This window comes from Carettochelys insculpta, chromosome 2, assembly GCF_033958435.1.
Source record: "Carettochelys insculpta isolate YL-2023 chromosome 2, ASM3395843v1, whole genome shotgun sequence".
Taxonomy (NCBI): domain Eukaryota; kingdom Metazoa; phylum Chordata; order Testudines; family Carettochelyidae; genus Carettochelys; species Carettochelys insculpta.
Window position 1 is genome coordinate 240229603 of NC_134138.1, and position 19000 is coordinate 240248602.

General features: G+C 43.7%; 1 protein-coding gene across 1 annotated transcript in view; it reads right to left on the reverse strand.

Moving 5' to 3' along the window:
• CUBN (cubilin) overlaps positions 1-19000 on the reverse strand; it is a 250358-nt gene that overhangs the window by 154093 nt on the left and 77265 nt on the right. The window contains exon 28 of the mRNA XM_074985503.1: positions 9696-9883. Coding sequence (XP_074841604.1) covers positions 9696-9883 — 188 coding nt within the window. The remainder of the gene's footprint in view (positions 1-9695; positions 9884-19000) is intronic.

The window sequence follows — 19000 nt, forward strand, 5'->3', positions numbered from 1 at the left end:
GCTTGAAATGGAAAAAAAAAATAGTGCTATTAATGAAGCAGAAAACCTGCCAACCTTCATAGAAGAGGTTAAAGAGCTTTTGGGCCCTGCTAGCCTTTCCCCTTTATACACGTAGCCAGTGCTAGGCCTGGAGAGGAGAGAACTTGGCTCGGTTCAGTACAGACTGGTGAACAGTCAGGATCCTGAGAGGAAGGATCACTACCTGCTAGCCAAGGCAGTCTCCAGGGAACAAGCCCCATACTCCAGGCTAGAACAATGCCTAGACATTCTCAGCCTAAGACAGAAATGGGGGACCAAAGCATGGAGACCTTATGGGGTTCTGACACCACCAAACATATAACTTCTTTGCCTGGAGGAAGCTGAGCCTGCAGCCAGATGCTACCTAAGATCCACAAGGGACTTCTGCTTGTGACAAGCTGCTCCCACAACTCGGAGTATGAGGCTCATGGTCCAAACTGCAGAGACAGTGATAGGAAATAGCCCAGGGCAGTTGTCCCTGCTGTGGCTCCTCTACTCAGGGCCCTGGGCTAGGACCTGGTAGAGTGGAAGGGCCATGAGAATTATATCCCTAAAATTATCCCATCACAGTCCACCCCGACCCTGAATGCTTTATGATAAATGGTATGAGTAAGCATAACTCAGAAACATTCTAGACAAAATGCTTCATGTAATGTATCAGTTTAAAGTTACAATCTGCTGAATAGGCATATCTTATTTTGTGCATGTATCATGTTGGTATGCAAAGTTACAAATATGAACTGTGGATCTGTTTATAATTCTAAATGTGTTAATGAGGACCATCTGATGCTCCAGAAACTTAATGGCTCAGCGATCAAGTCAATGACCTGTGAATAGGCTTGTTTGTCCTGTAAGTTCAAACTGCAGTTGGTCCTAGAAAGACAAGTCTACATCACTTGATGCTGAAACTTATTTTGTATCTAATACTTTTATACTTGAGATGAGAAAAGTTTGAACTGAGCATAAATAATTCCCACCTTGGGCAAAAGGGATATAAGAGGAGTACCCAAACAATAGGAATAGTTGCCAGATGCCAGGAGACACCCCTCTTCCCACTTATCACGTAAGATGCCTGCTGGAAATTTCTAAGATTGAACAGAGAAAAGGATTGGGCCAAGATAGGAGGCTGCTTAGCTTGTGACAGCGATGTTTAGAACAACCGTTTAGGGTAAGAATTTGCATGTAGCAAGCTTTTTAGTGGATTAGGACTAGCTGACATTTTTTGTTTATTTTAACTTATTTATTTACTTTGTTCTGACTGTTTTCATGTGGAACTATCTAAATCCAGTTTTACACTAAATAAAAACACTTTAATTTATTATCAATCCTGATGTACATAATTGTTACTGGGGGAGTAAGGAGCAACCTATGTGCATATCTCTCTTTCATAATAAAGGTAACTGACCTTATGAGCTTTCTCTGTATAAAACTTTTACAGAGGGTAAGATGGATCTATTTGACATTTTAGTCCCTTTTAGGGGGTGGTTTCATGGGTAGTCAGCTCTTATAGCTGAGCCTTTCTGGCACAGAGCTGGTTCAATGTGTGTGTTGTTCTGCACAGGGGTAGTAATCCCAACTATGCACCTTGGCTGGGGTACACCAGAGCTTCTGGACCAGCAGCACAGAGAAGTAGGGAGCCCTAGAGGGCAGGAAGCAGGGCATCAGTGGCTTAATCAGCACAATAGGATACAATCTCAAGAGGATTTCTGTGATTCATCCCATCACAAATCCTCTGGCAGGAAAACCATACTCTAGAAGAATTTAGGGCTGATCCTGAGATACCCCTTATGAAGAGGTGGGAATCCTCTTGTGCATGATGCAACCAAATGAATGAAAGAGGGAGGCAGAGACTGAAAAAGCCCAAATTAACTGTGTAGAATTTGGAGCCAGTTGTCCTAAATAACTAGACAATTAGAGGTCACAGATTAACTTGTGTACAAAGTTAATTACTAATACTCTCTGAATGAGGTTGGACTCTGAATTGAAAAGAACCCTGTAGTACCAAAAATATTTCTAGAAGGATGAATCACCATACCCATCCTTAAAGAAGATGCACCAAATCAGTCTTGGGGAAGACAGATTGCAAATCAAGAGCAAATTAACTTACTGAAGTCACTGGTAAGACAAAATCCTCCAGCAAGGGAACAGAATCCTAAAGCCACTTGAAAGAGTGGTCACCCTATAGATCCTACTCAAAGGAATGACAGAACTTACAGAAGTGTGCTGTGAGGAGAGATTTTTGCCATTTTGGGTTTCTTCCTCTGAGAGGGAATCCTAGCAGACCCACTGGAAGCTTTAGAAGAATCGTCTGGACTTTCTAATGTCACTGAGTTGCACCACTCAATGGCGGTGAAACCTTCAAGTGAATGAGACAAGCTCAATCTTTGCTTGGAAGGCCTCACTTGCATCAAAGAGGGCCACACTTCACAGGGCTATTTCCCAAGTACATTTGGGAGGACACCGGTGAGACGCTCCAGGACAGAATTACAAGCAAAGATGGATCAATGCCAAATTTCCTCCCACTGCCAGGGGGCTTACACATTACCATGCATTAGACATGCTGACACTTCACAGTTGCCCCATTGTATTTCGTTGCTTTCCTGGAGCCAGGGAGAAAGTCACATTACTCTGAGCTGGCAGGATGCAGCAGCTGAAGAAAATGTGAAACTAAAAATAAAGCATTACTCATTCATGCTGGGCTTTGCATGTCTTCAAGTAAACCGCCATTTGGTTGCAGACTGAATCACTCGCTGTCACTCGCCATCTGAGGTTTATTTCAATTAGAGATCATGCAGCCCCTTCACCATTAACAAATGTACCACAGTACCAAGGTTTCTCCTCACTAGTGTGGTTTTAGTTCTGCTTGCCCACAGCAGTTCCAAATATACCCAAACGTCTGAGGAGCTGAAGGTTGAGGATATTTGGAAAAAATTTTTTAGAACAAGTCTCCTCTTGGATTGTCAAAGCAGATCTGAACAGATATTCTGCTCTCTCTAATTGTTCAGCTCTCCCACTGAAAACCTTTTCATTCAGTGCAAGTGGGATACCCTGGTAAGATCTGCTATGGAGAGCTGAGAGAAGCATTTGCCTTTTTCCTTTGAAAGTCACACTGAGGAACTTCTGAGATAAATTGTAAATCCCTGCAGGTATTTTGTATCTATAGACAAAATTGACTATTGCCAGCTTGTGTGCTAATGGGCTTCCAGATGCTGCTGCAGTCCAGCTAGAAGGCTGTAATTTGATGTCTGATTAAAGAACCTGGATGAATATATTCCAATGATCATTTGCTTCCATGGGGAGATGTGCTGTTGGTGGTACTTTGCAATCAATGCATGACCATAAGCTAAGCCATCCTCTGGGTTTGGAGAATTCCTGCCAGGCTTTTAAAAAGATACATATATCACATGATAACTCAGATGTCTAGGGCAACTCGCCCCAGCTCCAAGATGGTGTTAGCTTATTTCCTGGTTCGAATTAAGGAAGGAAATAAAACTAGGGCCAGGAAAAAAAAACAACATATTACTGCTTTTCTTCTGTGTGAACTTCTTGAGAAAAAGGCTTAGCAGTTTAGTTCTGGCAATCATATCTAATACGTTATTCCCACCCAGAGAGGATATTATGGTGCATTCCTGGAATGTTGCTGTGGCAATAACATACCCTGTCACCAGAAATGGAAATGAAAGAGCAGTCAAGAGCAGCTGTCCTGGGAGTGAGTGCACTCATTTGCTGGAACCTACATGTTCAGGTGCAATACACTCATCGCTCACTATACGAGCACAATTGGCTCCCACCTTTCTGCTCGTCAGTGAAAATTCATCAGAGGGACACTAAATTACCATTAAATACATGTAAAAGTCTCTGATAGGTTCTTAGTGCTCCTAAGTTGGGGACAGAGTGGCAGCATGTGGCGCTGCTTTCAAAAGGTAAGTAACCCTGGGGGAGCAGAGGGGTTGAAAAGGATTGAAAGCTGGGGGCAGTTTGGGGCCATGAGTGGGAGGGAGGGCTAAAACCTGGTGGCAGCTCTGGTGGAGGAGGTGGTGGCTCATTCCGGGCTGTACCAGCGGTACCTGTCGGGGGGGTTGCGGACTGGAGGGCTCAGGGACCGGGCTGGGGTGGGTGTTGGGAGTGGGCCAGGCCAGGGGGTGGTGTTGCGCAGGGAGCTGTGGGCCAGGGGAGTGTAGGGAGTGGGTGGGGTGGGGGGTGCGCAGTGAGTTGCCGCAGGGGGAATGTTGAGAATGGGCCAGGCGGGGCTGCAGATCTCCATGCGCCCCAGCCAGGGACCCTGCAGCTGGCTCATATAAGCGGGGGAAGGTCACTCATTCTGTGAACAAAGGTAAGTGTGTGAGTCCCTCGTTTTAGCGAGTACTCGTAAGTAAAAGTACTCGTTAAACGAGAGATGAGTGTAACTGTTTGTGAGCAAGGTAGCTCAGCCGGGTTTGTTGATGTGTGGAGGAATTCACCCCCAGGAGCAGCAGGATGATGGTTCTCCGCTTGCTACTGCCGATTCATGTCTTCATCAACCTCCACATTGTGGGTGGCATGTGAATCTCTGACTGGGGGTGGCAAGCCCCTAGCGCCAACCCTTTGCCTGAATCACTGCTCCTTACCTGCTCCCCTGCTGGAGCACAGAGTACTGCCACACCACCTGGCAGACCTCAGCCCAGGCTACTGCCCCCATCCCTCTTGCTCCAGTAGGGCAGATAACATGCCCCTGCCCTCCCATGCCAGGAGGTTGGGAAGCACAGCCCACAGCCAAAGCTGTCCTGTCCAGAGGACAGTTTGAGGCAGCTGCTCTGGGCCCTGTGGTTTGGGGGGCCCGGCAGTGGCTGCCCCAACTGTCCTATGGAGAGGATGGTGACCTATATTGCCATTTGCCTACAGGGCTAAGCAAGGCCTGGGGGACTACCTGGGGGGCCCTGGCACATGGTGGCAGCAGGAGTTGGGCTCCCTGCACTCAGCGTTCCAACGGCAGCTGTGGGAAGTGGAGTAACCTGGCTGAGAGATGGCAGAGGAATGGAGCAGGCTTCTGCTTCCCATGGGTCCTGCCACTGCAGTGAGTGCAGGAGGCAGGGTAATCCCTGCTACCACCCTGAACCAGGTTCCTAGTAATACCCAGGTCACATCTCTCAGTGAAGGGGGCTTTAGACAAGAGATGCAATGAGGGCATGTGTGGGTAGCGGGGGTGGGAGGAGACAGGGTGGGGTGCAGAGGAGGTGGGCTTGGGGGAAGGGGTGGAGTGGGGAAGGGTGAAGGAGAGCAGGGGTGAGAAGAGGTGGGTTGGGGGCAGGGCCTGTGGCAGATGGGGAGTTGCCCGGGGTCCTGTGCCTGGGGCCAGGGTGGGTTGCTCCAGGCTCTGCATGTCTCTAGTGATGGCCATGCTCATGGCACAAGGGAAGCCACATAACAGGAAGCAAGCGGTGGACTGGGAGTGGAGTACTGCCAGATCACACCTGGCAGTTCGGGGAGGCACAGCCTCCCCCAGTCTACGATGCATATCACCTATGTGCCACGGAATGCGTGTCCTCATTACACACACAGGTGATATGGATTACAGATGTGCACAGAAACAGATCTACCATCCTCTCATGATATGCTACAGTGGACATCAGCTAGTACTCTATGGTGCACAGAGACTTACCCTCATATATGAACAACCTGTATCCTGTCCCCTGCATAGCAAAACTGCTCTGACTCTGGGGCTCATCACACATTTTTGTGCCTTTGGGAAGCGGTGGGCAGGGTTTTCCTGCAGCATCATTACAAGCATATGCTAAACATGTTGGACTTTAAAGTAACTGGGTAAGTGATGTGAGTATAAGAAAACAGAGGGAGTTTGCCACTGAAGGACGGGAAAGGCTAGAGGTTTTCAAATCATTTTTTCTCCTAGGAATAAGAAGGGAGGTGAATTTCCTATTGCTAGCTGCAAACCTCAAATGTGATAACACTAAATTCTCTTTATTTATAAAAGAGCTTTGCCATATTTGAGACTATGATCTGTCACTAAATAAAATGTCACTCAGGAAATAATGGAGTAAACTATGCTGATTCAGCTAACAGCATCATGACAGTAGAGGACGTCTTTCCTAGGCTAATGTCCCTAATTGCACTGGTACAGCCTTCCAGCTACTTTTCCCCTTCAGAAGATCAATAGTAGGTTTTAAATTCAAGGCACAGCAGGCAATAGAATTATAATCCAGGTCAACTACTATTAGTGGCACATCAGACAAAAAAAAAAAAAAAAGAGACCTGCTGATAGGTGCTGGAACTAGTGGTGTGAAAGGTGCTGCTGCATCCCCCAACTTGAAATGGTTTCCATCAAGTACATGGTTTATAGTTGGGTTCGATGACTGTCAGCACCTCCACTGTCCAAACTGTCCCAGAACCACTGTATGTGCTGTATTGGTACTGTCACCACTTTGGTACATGTTTTTATGACTTGTAGCTGCTCTGATACCCTCAATAATGAGCCTGCAAATCCTCTGCAAAAGGTCAAGCAACCTCAGAGCTCAAGAACCTCTAGGCTTGTCAGTTAATAGCTCTGGTATCCCTGGTTTTGCCATGCCAGTTACGAAAGTAAAAAGTGTGGGCCCTGACATGTAATTGCTTGAACTCTGGCATCTTTTCCATTACAAATTAAACTCTGGGTAGGTCTAAATTGCCACCAAATCAGAAGGGTGGCATTTCACCTGCTTTTGGTATGGATGTGAAGGCCTATGCAAGGTGAAAAGCTGTGGAGAATCAGGTCCCATGAAATCCAAACTGTTTTGTGCTATCTCATGGACTCCTTTGGGGTGAGGTGGGTCTGCTCAACCTCAGCACTGGCTATAACCTATTCGGTTTTAGGAAGAAGGGGCTTTTGAAGTCGGGGGGGTGTCCTTTCAAAAGGCCCCCATCTACACAGGTGGTGTGCGTTCCAAAAGCAGCACTTTCTAATCACGCGTGGCTGCCATTATGCTAATGAGGTGCTGCATATTCATGTCAGTGCCTCATTAGCATCTTCCAAACTGCCTCAGTAACATGCCCCCTCTAGGATCTGACCTAGAGGCCTGTATCTAAACCCATCCCTTGCCTCCCCAAGCGGATGCACATCCCCTCACACACACATTCTCCTCCCCCTCAGGATTCTGAAGGGTTTCACGTTCAAAGGTCTGGATTTGGCCCATTTATAAAAACTGTAATATGAATAAATTCCTAATTGTACCTAAAGCACATTTCCTCACACTGGCTTTTCAATGTGACTCTACTCTTTGATCTCCTTCTGCGGGTACATATTTTCTGAAGTACAATATAAGCTGACTAAATGTTTCTGCCAGAACACACCTATATATGTCAACACAACACATATTTCAAATACTGTAATAATACTAATAATAATACTAATAATAAGATGATGATGATGATGACAATGACAATGATGAAATCTTTCTGTTTCTTCAATCATCTGCAATATACATGTGCTTTTTCTAAGTTATTATCCCAGTGTTGTTCCCGGTTGGTTCCTCTAGAGCTTTCCTTTTTAAATATAATAACACTAGCACTTTGCAAAAGTCCAGCATCCATCCCAGCCTAATAATTGTGAGGCTTTATTCCAATTTAACCCTTTGTCCCCTGACAAACAAAAGTCAGATTCAGCCTTGCTTTCAGCACAGGGATACTACATATATGCAATCTGCTAAGAAAATCAGTGAGACACACATTCCAAAGCATTCTCCCTTGTCCCCTGCATTTCTGGCACTCGAGCCAGAATATCCCCCTTTTCACAACCATTACTCGGTGTCACAACCGTTACTTGATTTCTTAACTCATTTACCCTTGTTCTCTTTTTACATATTGGCCATGCAGCAGAATGAAGACATCTTTTCCATACCAGAGAACCGTAAGTTTAAATAACATTTAAAGGCAGACATATTTGTATTTCAACAAAAAATATCAATTCTTTTGATTTCTCTCAATATGATCCTTGCCTCTAAAGTGTCTAGCTGTCCTCTGAAATTTCAGGTTTCTGATTTTGCCTTTGCCACTTGGCCACCTCCTTTGTCAATTGAAGATCTTTAACACAGTTCTATGGCTATTTTCTGTTGTAATTTAACCTTTTTAGTAAATCCATTCCAGTTTTCTTTATTCAGAAACAAACTAGGAATTATTAAAATGAAAGACTCTATTCCATACATCCACACGTCCCTGTCTTCCCCGCATCAACATGTTGAATTTCATGTTTCTTAAAATGCCCATCAAGCACTTTTGGATTTGTATTATCCAGTCATGGCTACTAGAATACTGTCTTCTAGCTACCACCTTTCTCCTTGAGAACTTTCTCCTGTGCACCTGGTCCCTCCTCTTCACTGATCAATGGCTTAGACATCATGGAATTTGGCAGTGTGACTTCTCAGCTTGGTTCTGATGTTTCCTTTTTTATGTGGATGCAAAACTTTTCAGGTCTTAAATGACTCCTGATAGTTCTAGGTATCTTTTCTGGTCAGTCATCCTTACTTACCTTCTTTCCACTTCTGTCTCTTACAGGAAGATGTTGGAATCACAGTTTTCGCCACTTTTAACTATGACAAGGATGTAGACTATTAAGGCGAAATGGGCCAACAGGCCTAGTAGAGCTGTCACCTGACTTCCAGCAAGACCAGATACAAATCACTAGGTATGCCCCAAAGTGCTATGGACCCTTAGATATCTACCACTTGATGGTCAGCTTCCTAGCTCCAAATAGCTATAATATTATTTGAAACTTTAGAATATAGTGTCGTAGGGTGAAATTCTTCCCTATGCAAAGCTTAAGCTGTGATTAAGAGCTTTGTGTTGGCCACCTATACAGGCAAGAAGTACATTTTTAGAAAGGCTGGGTAAATTCATCAAAAATCCATACGCACATGCTGAATTTAAGACTACCTCTATCACCATGTGTTTTACTTCAAGTCAACAATAGTTAAGCATGTGCTTATAGTCTTTGCTAAATAGGGATACACAAAAGTGTGCATAAGTGCTCTGCTGAATTGGCATAATACACTACATTACCTATGGTAATGTAATGTTAAGATGTACAACTATTTCTTTTCAAGGAGAATATCCCTAGCTTGTTTGGTATCTTGACCAGTCCCCACCAACCCCAAAAGACATGTATTTCCAACAGCATTCAAATACAATAAATACATGTTCCCTTTGGAAACTGATGAGCCACCAGGTTCACTAACAGTTTCAGATTCCATCTTTGGATTTGACACATTCACTAGTGTTCTAAGTACTAACTGATTAAAACCGATTGACCTACAGGGAAGATATACAACATAACCCAGAGTTTCCCAAAGTGTGGTTTGCAGCCCAGTACTGGTCCTTGGAAAAAAATACCAGTCCTTAAAAAATATACAAATTTATCCTTATGTACTATTATTATTGTGAATAAATAATAAACAGTGAAAATGTATTATTTTTCATTCTTTTTTTAAACGTGTTTACATTTTTGGGGCACAAAAAAACTGAAAAAAACCTAGGTCCCCACTATATAAAGTTTGGGAAAGCCTGATATAACCTATAACAATTAGAGTTTCTTTACTTTCTCTTCTAATAAAATGATTCTGATTCGACAAACAAATGAGGGTACACGGTATTTTCATTGTCTATTTCCATGACAGGAACTGATTTAGCTGTGGTCTGAGATTTGGATTTCATACCTTCAAATAGTCTAGATCACAGTTTGATCCTTCTTCTACATCAAAGGTTGTAAAGCTGTAGTTAACTGTATTTCCAGTTGTAGTTTGGATGGTCCAGCTGCAGTGTTCATTTAGAGGGTACTTATTTGGATAATTTAAACTTTCCAAGATTCCATGGCTATGATTGGCAATCACTATTCCCTGGCAAACTGGAAAAAATACAGAAATATACCATACTTTGTATACTGATCTCCATCCCAGGATCGCAAATAATCTACAAATATTACTAAACAAAGCCTAATACTATTCCCATGAGGTAGGCATAATTACACTCATTTTACTAACAAGGAAACCGAGAAAGAGAGAGGTTGGTGATTTTTCCGAGGACACACGGACACCAGGAAGAAAGTCCAGACTTCCCAACATCAAGCTGCTTGTTACAAGCATGTTCTTCCTCCCAAGCAATACCAAGCCAATTTTCCCTTTTCCTACATACTGTTTTCTCCTATTTTTATTTGTTCAGATGCAAAAGTACTCTTTAAAACATCTATATTATTTTAAAAACTTCAAAATAAAAGTGTGATGTACCATCTGGCTGAACCTCTATTTAAACACAATACTGCAAACTCACATACTATTTCTAGGTTGGTCTTGGTTGGTCTTGCTTTGATCAGGAGGTAGGACTAGATGACCTCCTGAGATCTATTCCAAACCTAATCTTCTATGATTTCAGTAATTAACCATCCTGACCATCAGAAATGTTTTCCTAATGTCCAATCTAAACCATCCTTGCTGCAATATAAACACATTGTTTCTTGTCCTATTTTCAGAGGCTAAGGAGAATAAATTTTCTTCCTTCTCCTTGTAACACCCGTTCAGATACCTGAAAGCTGCTATCATGTCCTGTCTCAGCCTTCTCTTTTCCAAACTAAACAAACCCAATTCTTTTAATCGTCTCTTATAGGTCATATTTTCTAGACCTTTAATAATTTTCATTGTTCTTCTTTGGACTCTTTCCAATTTCTCTACATGGGTCCTAAAATGTGGGGCCCAGAACTGGACACCGTACTCCAGCTGAAGCCTAATCAGTGCAGAGTAGAGTGGAAGAACGCCTTCTAGTGTCTTGTTTACAACACTCCTATTAATGAATCCCAAAATCATGTTTTTGTTTTTGCAACAGCATCACACCATTAACTTATATTCAGCTTGTGGTCCACCATGAACCCGAGATACCTCTTTGCAGTTCTTTTTTCTAGGGGGTCCCTTCCCATTTATATTTTTGAAACTTATTGTTCTTCCCTTATGATAAGTCTACAGTAGGGAATTAAGTTGATTTCAGATATTCAGTTCTATGGCATTTGTGTACCTAGAATCGACTTATCAGAATCAATTTATTTCCCTTGTATAGACCTGGCCTCTATAGTCTTGTGCCAAAGTCCCTTACTCCACAAGTACAGGGGTCAACGGCCAAGCCCAAAGAAATCAATTTTGCTACTTCTTCACCAGCCATGAAAAATCGAACTCTGGAACTTCTGGTAAGTATAGACAAGCCCTAAGTGCTGTACTTTGCATTTGTTCTTATTGAACTTCAGCCTATTTGCTTCAGATCATTTCTCCAGTTTGTCCAGATTTTTTTGAATTCTGATGCTGTCTTTGAAAGGACTTGAAGCCCCACCCAACTTGGCATCATCTGCAAACTTGATAAGCATAGTCCCTATGCCATAATCTATATCATTTAAGATGTTGAACTGCACTGGCCACAAAACTGACCCCTGTGGAACCCCACTTCTTATTCCCTTCCAGCCTGACTGTGAACCATTAAAAATTACTCTCTGTGAACAATTATCCAACCAGTTACACACCCACCTGACAGTAGCCCCATCTAGGTTGCATTCCCCTAGTTTACTGATAAGGTCCTGTGATACTGTATCAAATGATTTACTAGTGTTGGACATCCTAACTGGTTTAACGAGCTGGCAGTCAGCTGAAAATTCTTAATAATATTTGCTCTGATTAGTCATCCAGCAGAGGTCTAACAGAGGGTTTGGAGATTTTAATTGGAATAAAGAGAATTTTGTTTGAACTAGGGTGGGGGTGAAAGAGAAAAGAAACTGGAGAAAGGGTAAAGAACAGCCATGCCATTGTATCACTGATTCTCATTTTTCTGAATCCAGATTCCACAAGAGGCAGAGACTACTTATATGAGTAGATGCTGTGCTGACAGCCTGCTGCATTCGGCTACCCCAAATAAAGTATACATGGAAGCAGCAAAGAGCAGGATGAACTCTGATAATTCTGAGATTAAGCAGTGCCCCGAGAGGGCTGATGGGGAAATGAAATGTACTTAATTGCTCAGGAAAGCAAGCATGGTGAGCTTACGGGATTAATTAAACCACCACCGGAGGACTGATAGAAAGGCACAGGAAGGAGGTGGAAGGAAGAGGAACAGGGCTGGTTGAGTCCAGTTTCACAGAACTCTTAGTTCAAGGAGACCTCTGCTCTCTTCTTGGGCTCTGAGAGCTAAAGATACATGGAACAAGGTACAGAACTGTACAGGCATGCTTAGAGAGATGTAAAATAAACACTCTGACCTGGACATTCAACCAGTGCAGGCTGAGCAGAAGGTAGAGGTGGTCTACACCCTGCTACAAGGGGAAAACAGACAACTAGGGAATTTTTCTGTCTGGAATGGGAAATATACAGAGTGTTTGAAGAACAAGTTAGCAAACCAATCTGTTCCACAGAGGTTTTCATCCTGTTTCCATCACAGTAGTACCTGAAAACTTCCAGTAGTGGTTTAAGAACATGAGTCTCATCTGTCACACGTGTAGTTTATTCTTGCAGCCTCTCTTCTAAAGGATATACATGTGTAGTGTGGTGTCTTGGTCAGCTGGATTGTGCAAGGGAGTTTAATACAAATAGACTTGTTGCCATGCAATTATGGGAGAAAAGGCCAATCCTAAGCAATGGACCTTCCCCTTGGAGCAAAAAGTTGTGAGATTTATGCCATTTCTTAGTTCCTGGAGAAAGTATTTCCACAGTCTGAGACTGCAAGCAGAGGAAGTTCTGTCTCCCGCCCAGCGTAGATTTTTGATCATTGTACCAGAGAAGATAGTTCTCAACCACCATGTTTATCCTGGAGCTTTAGATGATTTTTTTTAGATACCCAGGCCTTGGAGTGCTTTGAAAATAAGTAGTGACCTAGAATGTGATTTCAAATTCTATGGAAAGCCAGTGTAGAGAGAAGAGAACAAGGTCTGATAGATTTGCAGTAGCCTGTGTTCCTGAGGAGGTGCACTGCAGCATTCTTAAACCGTTGACATCTCTTACATAATGAATGTTTCATGCCCAGACATATTGCATTGCTGTACACCTGCTGAGAGTGGCAAAGGCATGAACAACTGAGGACAGGGCTTCATACTCCAGGATGGGATGGCCTTTCCTAGCCCCACAAAGGGGGCAGAAAATGTTACTAACAGATCCTATGTTTCAAAGCAGTATTAGCAAGGAATCCAAGATGGACTGATGATTGAATTGACCAGTTGTGCATATCTGAGAGTCACTTGAACAACACTTCCGTGATCTATCATCACATACTTCTGAGGCAGTTGTTGTACTTTTTCAAAATTATTTATATAACAGTAAGCACAGGTACTTAAATATTCTAAAGTACCCAGAGCTCAACTAAAACTCAGGATCCGGTGAAGTGGTACATGTCTGCAGGTTCACACTGAAGCACGGGGAAATATCCATTTGGAAAGACTACATGAAAAATCCGAAGTGGAGTTCAAAGAATTTGAGTTGGACTAAGCAGCTGCTTTCTGGTTCCATTTTAGTATCAGAAATATATCTGGCACATAGATGCCTCCAAGTTTTAATCTTATACCAACAAGTCTATTGTCCTTCAGAATATGTTATGTTTCACCATACACTGGAAGACATAAAAATGTATTTGGTTATTAACTACCTTATTTTGAACTGGTATCAACTGTTCATTGTCAGATGTTGAGCAAGCCACCAAAAGTTTTGTTTCTTGAATGCATTGTGCATTTTTAGTAATGGAATTGTAATGTAAAACCAGTTCGCCCATTACTGGTAGGAGCTCAACGGCATCGAGGGCTGCGTCAACCACAATGTTCTCGCATGAGTACAGCTCGGAGTAGTGCTCAACCCAGCGCTCCATCTGTTTGGCTTTGTCAGCGATGACTTCACCAGATTTGGATTTCAGAGGTGCCATCTTGTTCTGGGTGGGTCCTAATGCCTTCCTCATACCCCTGTACATTCCTCTGAGATTACCAAAGTCAGCACAGGTCTGGATGCTGCTGCATAGCTGGAGCCAGTGGTTGTTGGCACAGCGCCTAGCTGTCTGCTGTACTGTTCTTCTGGCCGCTCTAAGTGCTTGCTGGGTACTCTGGCTCGGTGTGCGTTTGTACTCCAGGAGTGCAGCGCGCTTCTTTTCAATGACTGGGATCATCTCATCGGAGTTAGCTTCGAACCAGTCGTTCGTGTTTCTAGCTCTTCTTCCAAACACCAACAAGGCCGTGTTGTAAACTGTATCCCTCAGATGTTGCCATTTGGATGTCGCATCGGCGCCCCCAGGGCCACTGCGCAGATTTTCCTGGAGGGTCTCTCTGAACTTTTCAGCTTTCTCCGAGTTTGCCGTCTTTCTGACGTCAATGCGGGGCCTTCCAGCAGGTTTAGAGCGGTACAGCTTTTTGGGTCTCAGCTTGAGCTTGGAGCAAACTAGGCTAGCTCACCATACAGGATGTTTTTTGGAATCCTTCCATCATTCATCCTGTGGACGTGGCCAAGCCAGCGGAGCCGACGCTGCCTGTGGAGGGTGTGCATGGTTGGGATTCCAGCTTGCTCGAGGATGGCGGTGTTGGTCACTCTGTCCTTCCATGATATTCCAAGGATGTGCCTGAGGCAGCGCAAGTGGAAGACGTTCAGCCTCTTTTCCTGGCGGGCATACAGGGTCCAAGTCTCACTGCCACAAAGGAGGGTGCTGAGGATGCAGGCTCTGTAGAGTTGCATTTTGGTGTGAGTGTACAGCTTGTTGTTATTCCACACTCTCTTGCTGAGTCCGGACAGAGTTGTGCCTCTTTTCCGATCCTCCTATTTAGCTCAGTGTCCAACGACAGGGTGTCAGTGATGGTGGACCCGAGGTAAACGAACTTGTGGACGACCTCTAACGTACAGTTTTCAATGCTGATTGATGGGGATTCAGCAACATCCTGACCGAGTACGTTTGTCTTCTTTAGGCTGATGGTAAGCCCAAAGTCCTTGCACACTTTGGAGAACTGATACAGCAGTTTTTGAAGCTGGTCTTCTGTGTGAGACACTACAGCAGCATCGTCTGCGAACAGCATGTCTCTGATGAGGACTTCCCGCACCTTAGACTTAGCTTTCAACCTTGCAAGGTTAAACAGTTTCCCATCAGATCTTGTGTGCAGCAAGATGCCTTCTGTTGAAGATCCAAAGGCATGCTTCAGGAGGAGTGCGAAGAAGATCCCGAACAATGTCGGAGCAAGCACGCATCCTTGTTTGACAACGCTCCTGATTCTGAAAGCATCCGATAATGCGCCGTCATATTGGATGGTTCCTCTCATGTCTTCGTGGAATGACTGGATTATCTTGAGTAACCGTGGAGGACAGCCTATCTTGTGGAGCAGTTTGAACAGTCCATCCCTGCTGACCAAGTCAAAGGCCTTGGTCAGGTCGATGAAGGCTATGTAGAGTGGCTTCCTCTGCTCCCTGCACTTCTCCTGCAGCTGCCTTAGAGAGAAGACCATGTCAACAGTAGACCTCTCTGCGCGGAATCCGCACTGCGATTCGGGGTACACCCTCTCAGCAATCTTCTGGAGTCTTCCAACAATGACGCAAGCGAACAGTTTACCAGTGACGCTTAGGAGGGAGTTGTTGCAGTCACTTCTGTCTCCTGTGTTCTTATACAAGGTTACAATGTTAGCGTGGCCACGTCCACAGGATGAATGATGGAAGGATTCCAAAAGACATCCTGTATGGTGAGCTAGCCTCTGGCAAAAGACCTCCCGGATGCCCCCAGTTGCGCTACAAAGATGTCTGCAAGAGAGACCTCAGAGAGGTAGACATCGAGCTGGACAACTGGGAAGAACTAGCAGACGACCGCAGCAGATGGAAGCAGGGGATACACAAGGGCCTTCAGAAGGGCGAGATGAAGATCAGACAGCTGGCAGAGGAGAAGCGAGCGCACAGAAAGCACACTAAGGACTTGCCAGACACCCACCACATCTGCAAGAGATGCAGCAAGGACTGTCACTCTCGTGTGGGCCTTCATAGTCACAGTAGAAGCTGTAAATGAAGTCCTCAATTGAAACGATAAAGGGCGCGATCCATAGTCTATGCAGACTGAAGGATGCCTACTACTAGGTAATGTAAATGATAAAAAACACATGCTTTTAGCTTATATGTCAGATACTCCAAATATACACTCTGTTAGTGCCTGTGGTGAGTGCACCATGCCCATAGAAAGGTTTAGTATCATAGAATCACAGAATCATAGAACCCTAGGGCTGGAAGAGACCTCAGGAGGTCATAGAGTCCAGTCTCCTGCCCAAAGCAGGATCAATCTTAACTAAATCATCCCAGCCAGACCTTTGTCAAGCCGGGACTTAAAAACCTCTAGTGATGGAGATTCCACCACTTCTCTAGGTAACACATTCCAATGCTTCACCACCCTCCTGGTGAAATAGTTTTTCCTTATATCCAACCTACATATTGTGCTCTGTAACTTGAGGCCATTGCTCCCTGTTCTGCCATCCATCACTACTGAGAACAGGCTCTTTCTATCCTCTTTAGAGACCGCTTCAGGAAGGCTGCTATCAAATTGCCCCTCACTCTTCTTTTCTGCAGATTAAATAAACCCAAATCCCTCAGCCTCTCCTCATGTGTCATGCGCTCCAGCCCCCTTGTCATTTTCATTGCTCTTCCTCTTCTTGTTAACACGCCTGTCGAAACCTTTCTTGTTACCCTTCACATTCCTCGCTAGCTGTACTTCCAACTTTGCTTTCACTTTCCTGATTATTCACCTGCATTCTTGAAGAATATATTTATGCTCTTCCTTAATCACGTGTCCAAATTCCCACTTCTTATATACACCCTTTTGGAGTTTAAGCTCACCAAGGATTTCCCTGGTAAGCCAAGCTGGTTGCCTATCACATTTGCTTTTCTTACTGCTTGGCCCCAGATTCCCCTCCAGTCACTATTAATGTGACTCAGAACTGATAAAGTAATCTGATATGCTGCACCTGAAAGAAAGTTGACTTGATAGGCAATCAGTGATTGAGAGTGGAGCCCAGTGGGACAGAAACAGCCAGAATCAGTGTAATGCTGTGAAGTGAGGGCAGAAGGAGGCTGCAATGTTTGAGCTTAAAGAGGGCAAGGAGGAAAGCAGGGAGTAGAAACTCTGTACTCCAGGTCCTGACAAAAGTAGTAGTAGTAGTAGTAGTAGTAGTAGTACTTCCACTCCTACATCTTGGAGCATATGCCATTCACTACAATTCACCAGTGTCCCCTCTCCTGGGCGATCTTTTCCATTTCTGACCAGGTGTATCCCATCTTTTTAGTGTCTGCCCTCAGGTCTCTGTGCCAGGTGTTTCTTGGGTGCTCTCTTTTCCTTTTTCCTTGGGGTTCCAACTTAAGGCTTGTCTTGGCTTACCCAGAAGTGTGAGGGAGGGAAAGCCAGGGAGAAGTGGAGTAGGAAAAGATTCAGTGACATCAAGTGACAGCAAGATGTGAGATGGTTCAGACTTTGGCTGCGGATTCAAAGATACTTGAGTTAGAACCCAGAACAGAGTGTAGGCCCCAGATTCCCCTTCCAGTCACTGGGAAAGTGGTACAGTTTTGATTTGGGAGGACTGCTGAGAACGAAACCTCGTTAACTAGTCCAGTGAGGCACTGATATCCTGAAAATAGAAAATGATAGTCACTTGGCCAGAGGACCAAGCCACAACGAAGAAGAACCCTGAGTCTTGAAGAAGAAGCACTGTTACTGCTGGAGAAAGTAGGGCCACAGCACAAATGAGAGACAGAAGAGGGTGCTAGACTAAGCAGAGTTTTTCTCCATATGCAGCAACGAGGCGATGTTCCAGCACTGACAAGAGAATCCAGTGCCTATCCTCTTTTTAAAAGGACATAGAAACAAAGCTTTTTGTAATGAAGTGTTTTACTCTGTGGTGTGTAAAGAGCGTGCAGCAAGACAGCAATTCTTCTAAGAGATTTTTGAGCCAAAGTTAATAAAAACCACACCACATATAAAAGTCATGAGTACAAACTGATCTTGAATAGTTTTGGCTTTTCAAACACTTTAGTTAGGAATAAATAGTAGGGTATAACCATTTACTGTAAATCAAACCCAAAGGAATTCCCAGCTATAGTGCATTCAGTAAGGCTACAAATCTCTCAAGATGACATGTCATCTTCAGGATACCCAGAGATTGTTATGGAGTATATATTTAGTGAAGTCCACCTAATACATGGGGCACATTATGAATTGTGCAAGAAGAAAATTATATGTTCTTCCAATACTTAATATTCTTCTTGTACAATACATTACAATTATGAAGGAAATTCAGAATTCTTCATGATGTGCAATATAAAATGTAAGTAACACCCATGGAAGTGTTATATAGAATATGGCACAAAAAGAAAAGTATTTTAAAATAAAAAATTACATACCTTTCATGTTCTCTTTCAGTCACTTAACAACACTGCCCCCCATGTAGGGATGGGCTTGTTAAAAATATACAGTTCATTCTTTAATACCAATGAAAATAGGTATTAAAGGTACTGATTTCTTTTTGTTGTGTATACATTATAACTAGACAAGCATGTTCATTCATAGAAATGACACAACTTCAAATGCTGGTACTCTACTCTCTGCAGAACTTCACTTCTAGGAGAAGAATTCTTTTGCAGCATAATTTAAAAAGTGTGTCTTTTGCAGCAAATGCTTTGAAAAAATGAAGCTCTTAGAAGTGTTCCAGATGGGCTTTACAGAAATCTATGGACTAGATTTCCCATCACATTTGAAGAAGGACAAAAGAATCTGGTTGTGAGTCCTTGTTCTTCAGCCCCCTAGCCCCAACAGAAACTACAGAAAAGGATCTAATTTTTCTTCCACTATTGGCAAAACGTCTGAACCTCACACCAAGGAAAGACTAGGAGTGGCTGTGCTCTGCTCCCCTGTGCCCATCCAATCCATGCACAAGCCTAGGAATGGCTTTGATGTATAACCTCTAACACACTGGGATTCACAAGTAGCTATCTTTGTCCATTTTAAGTTCACT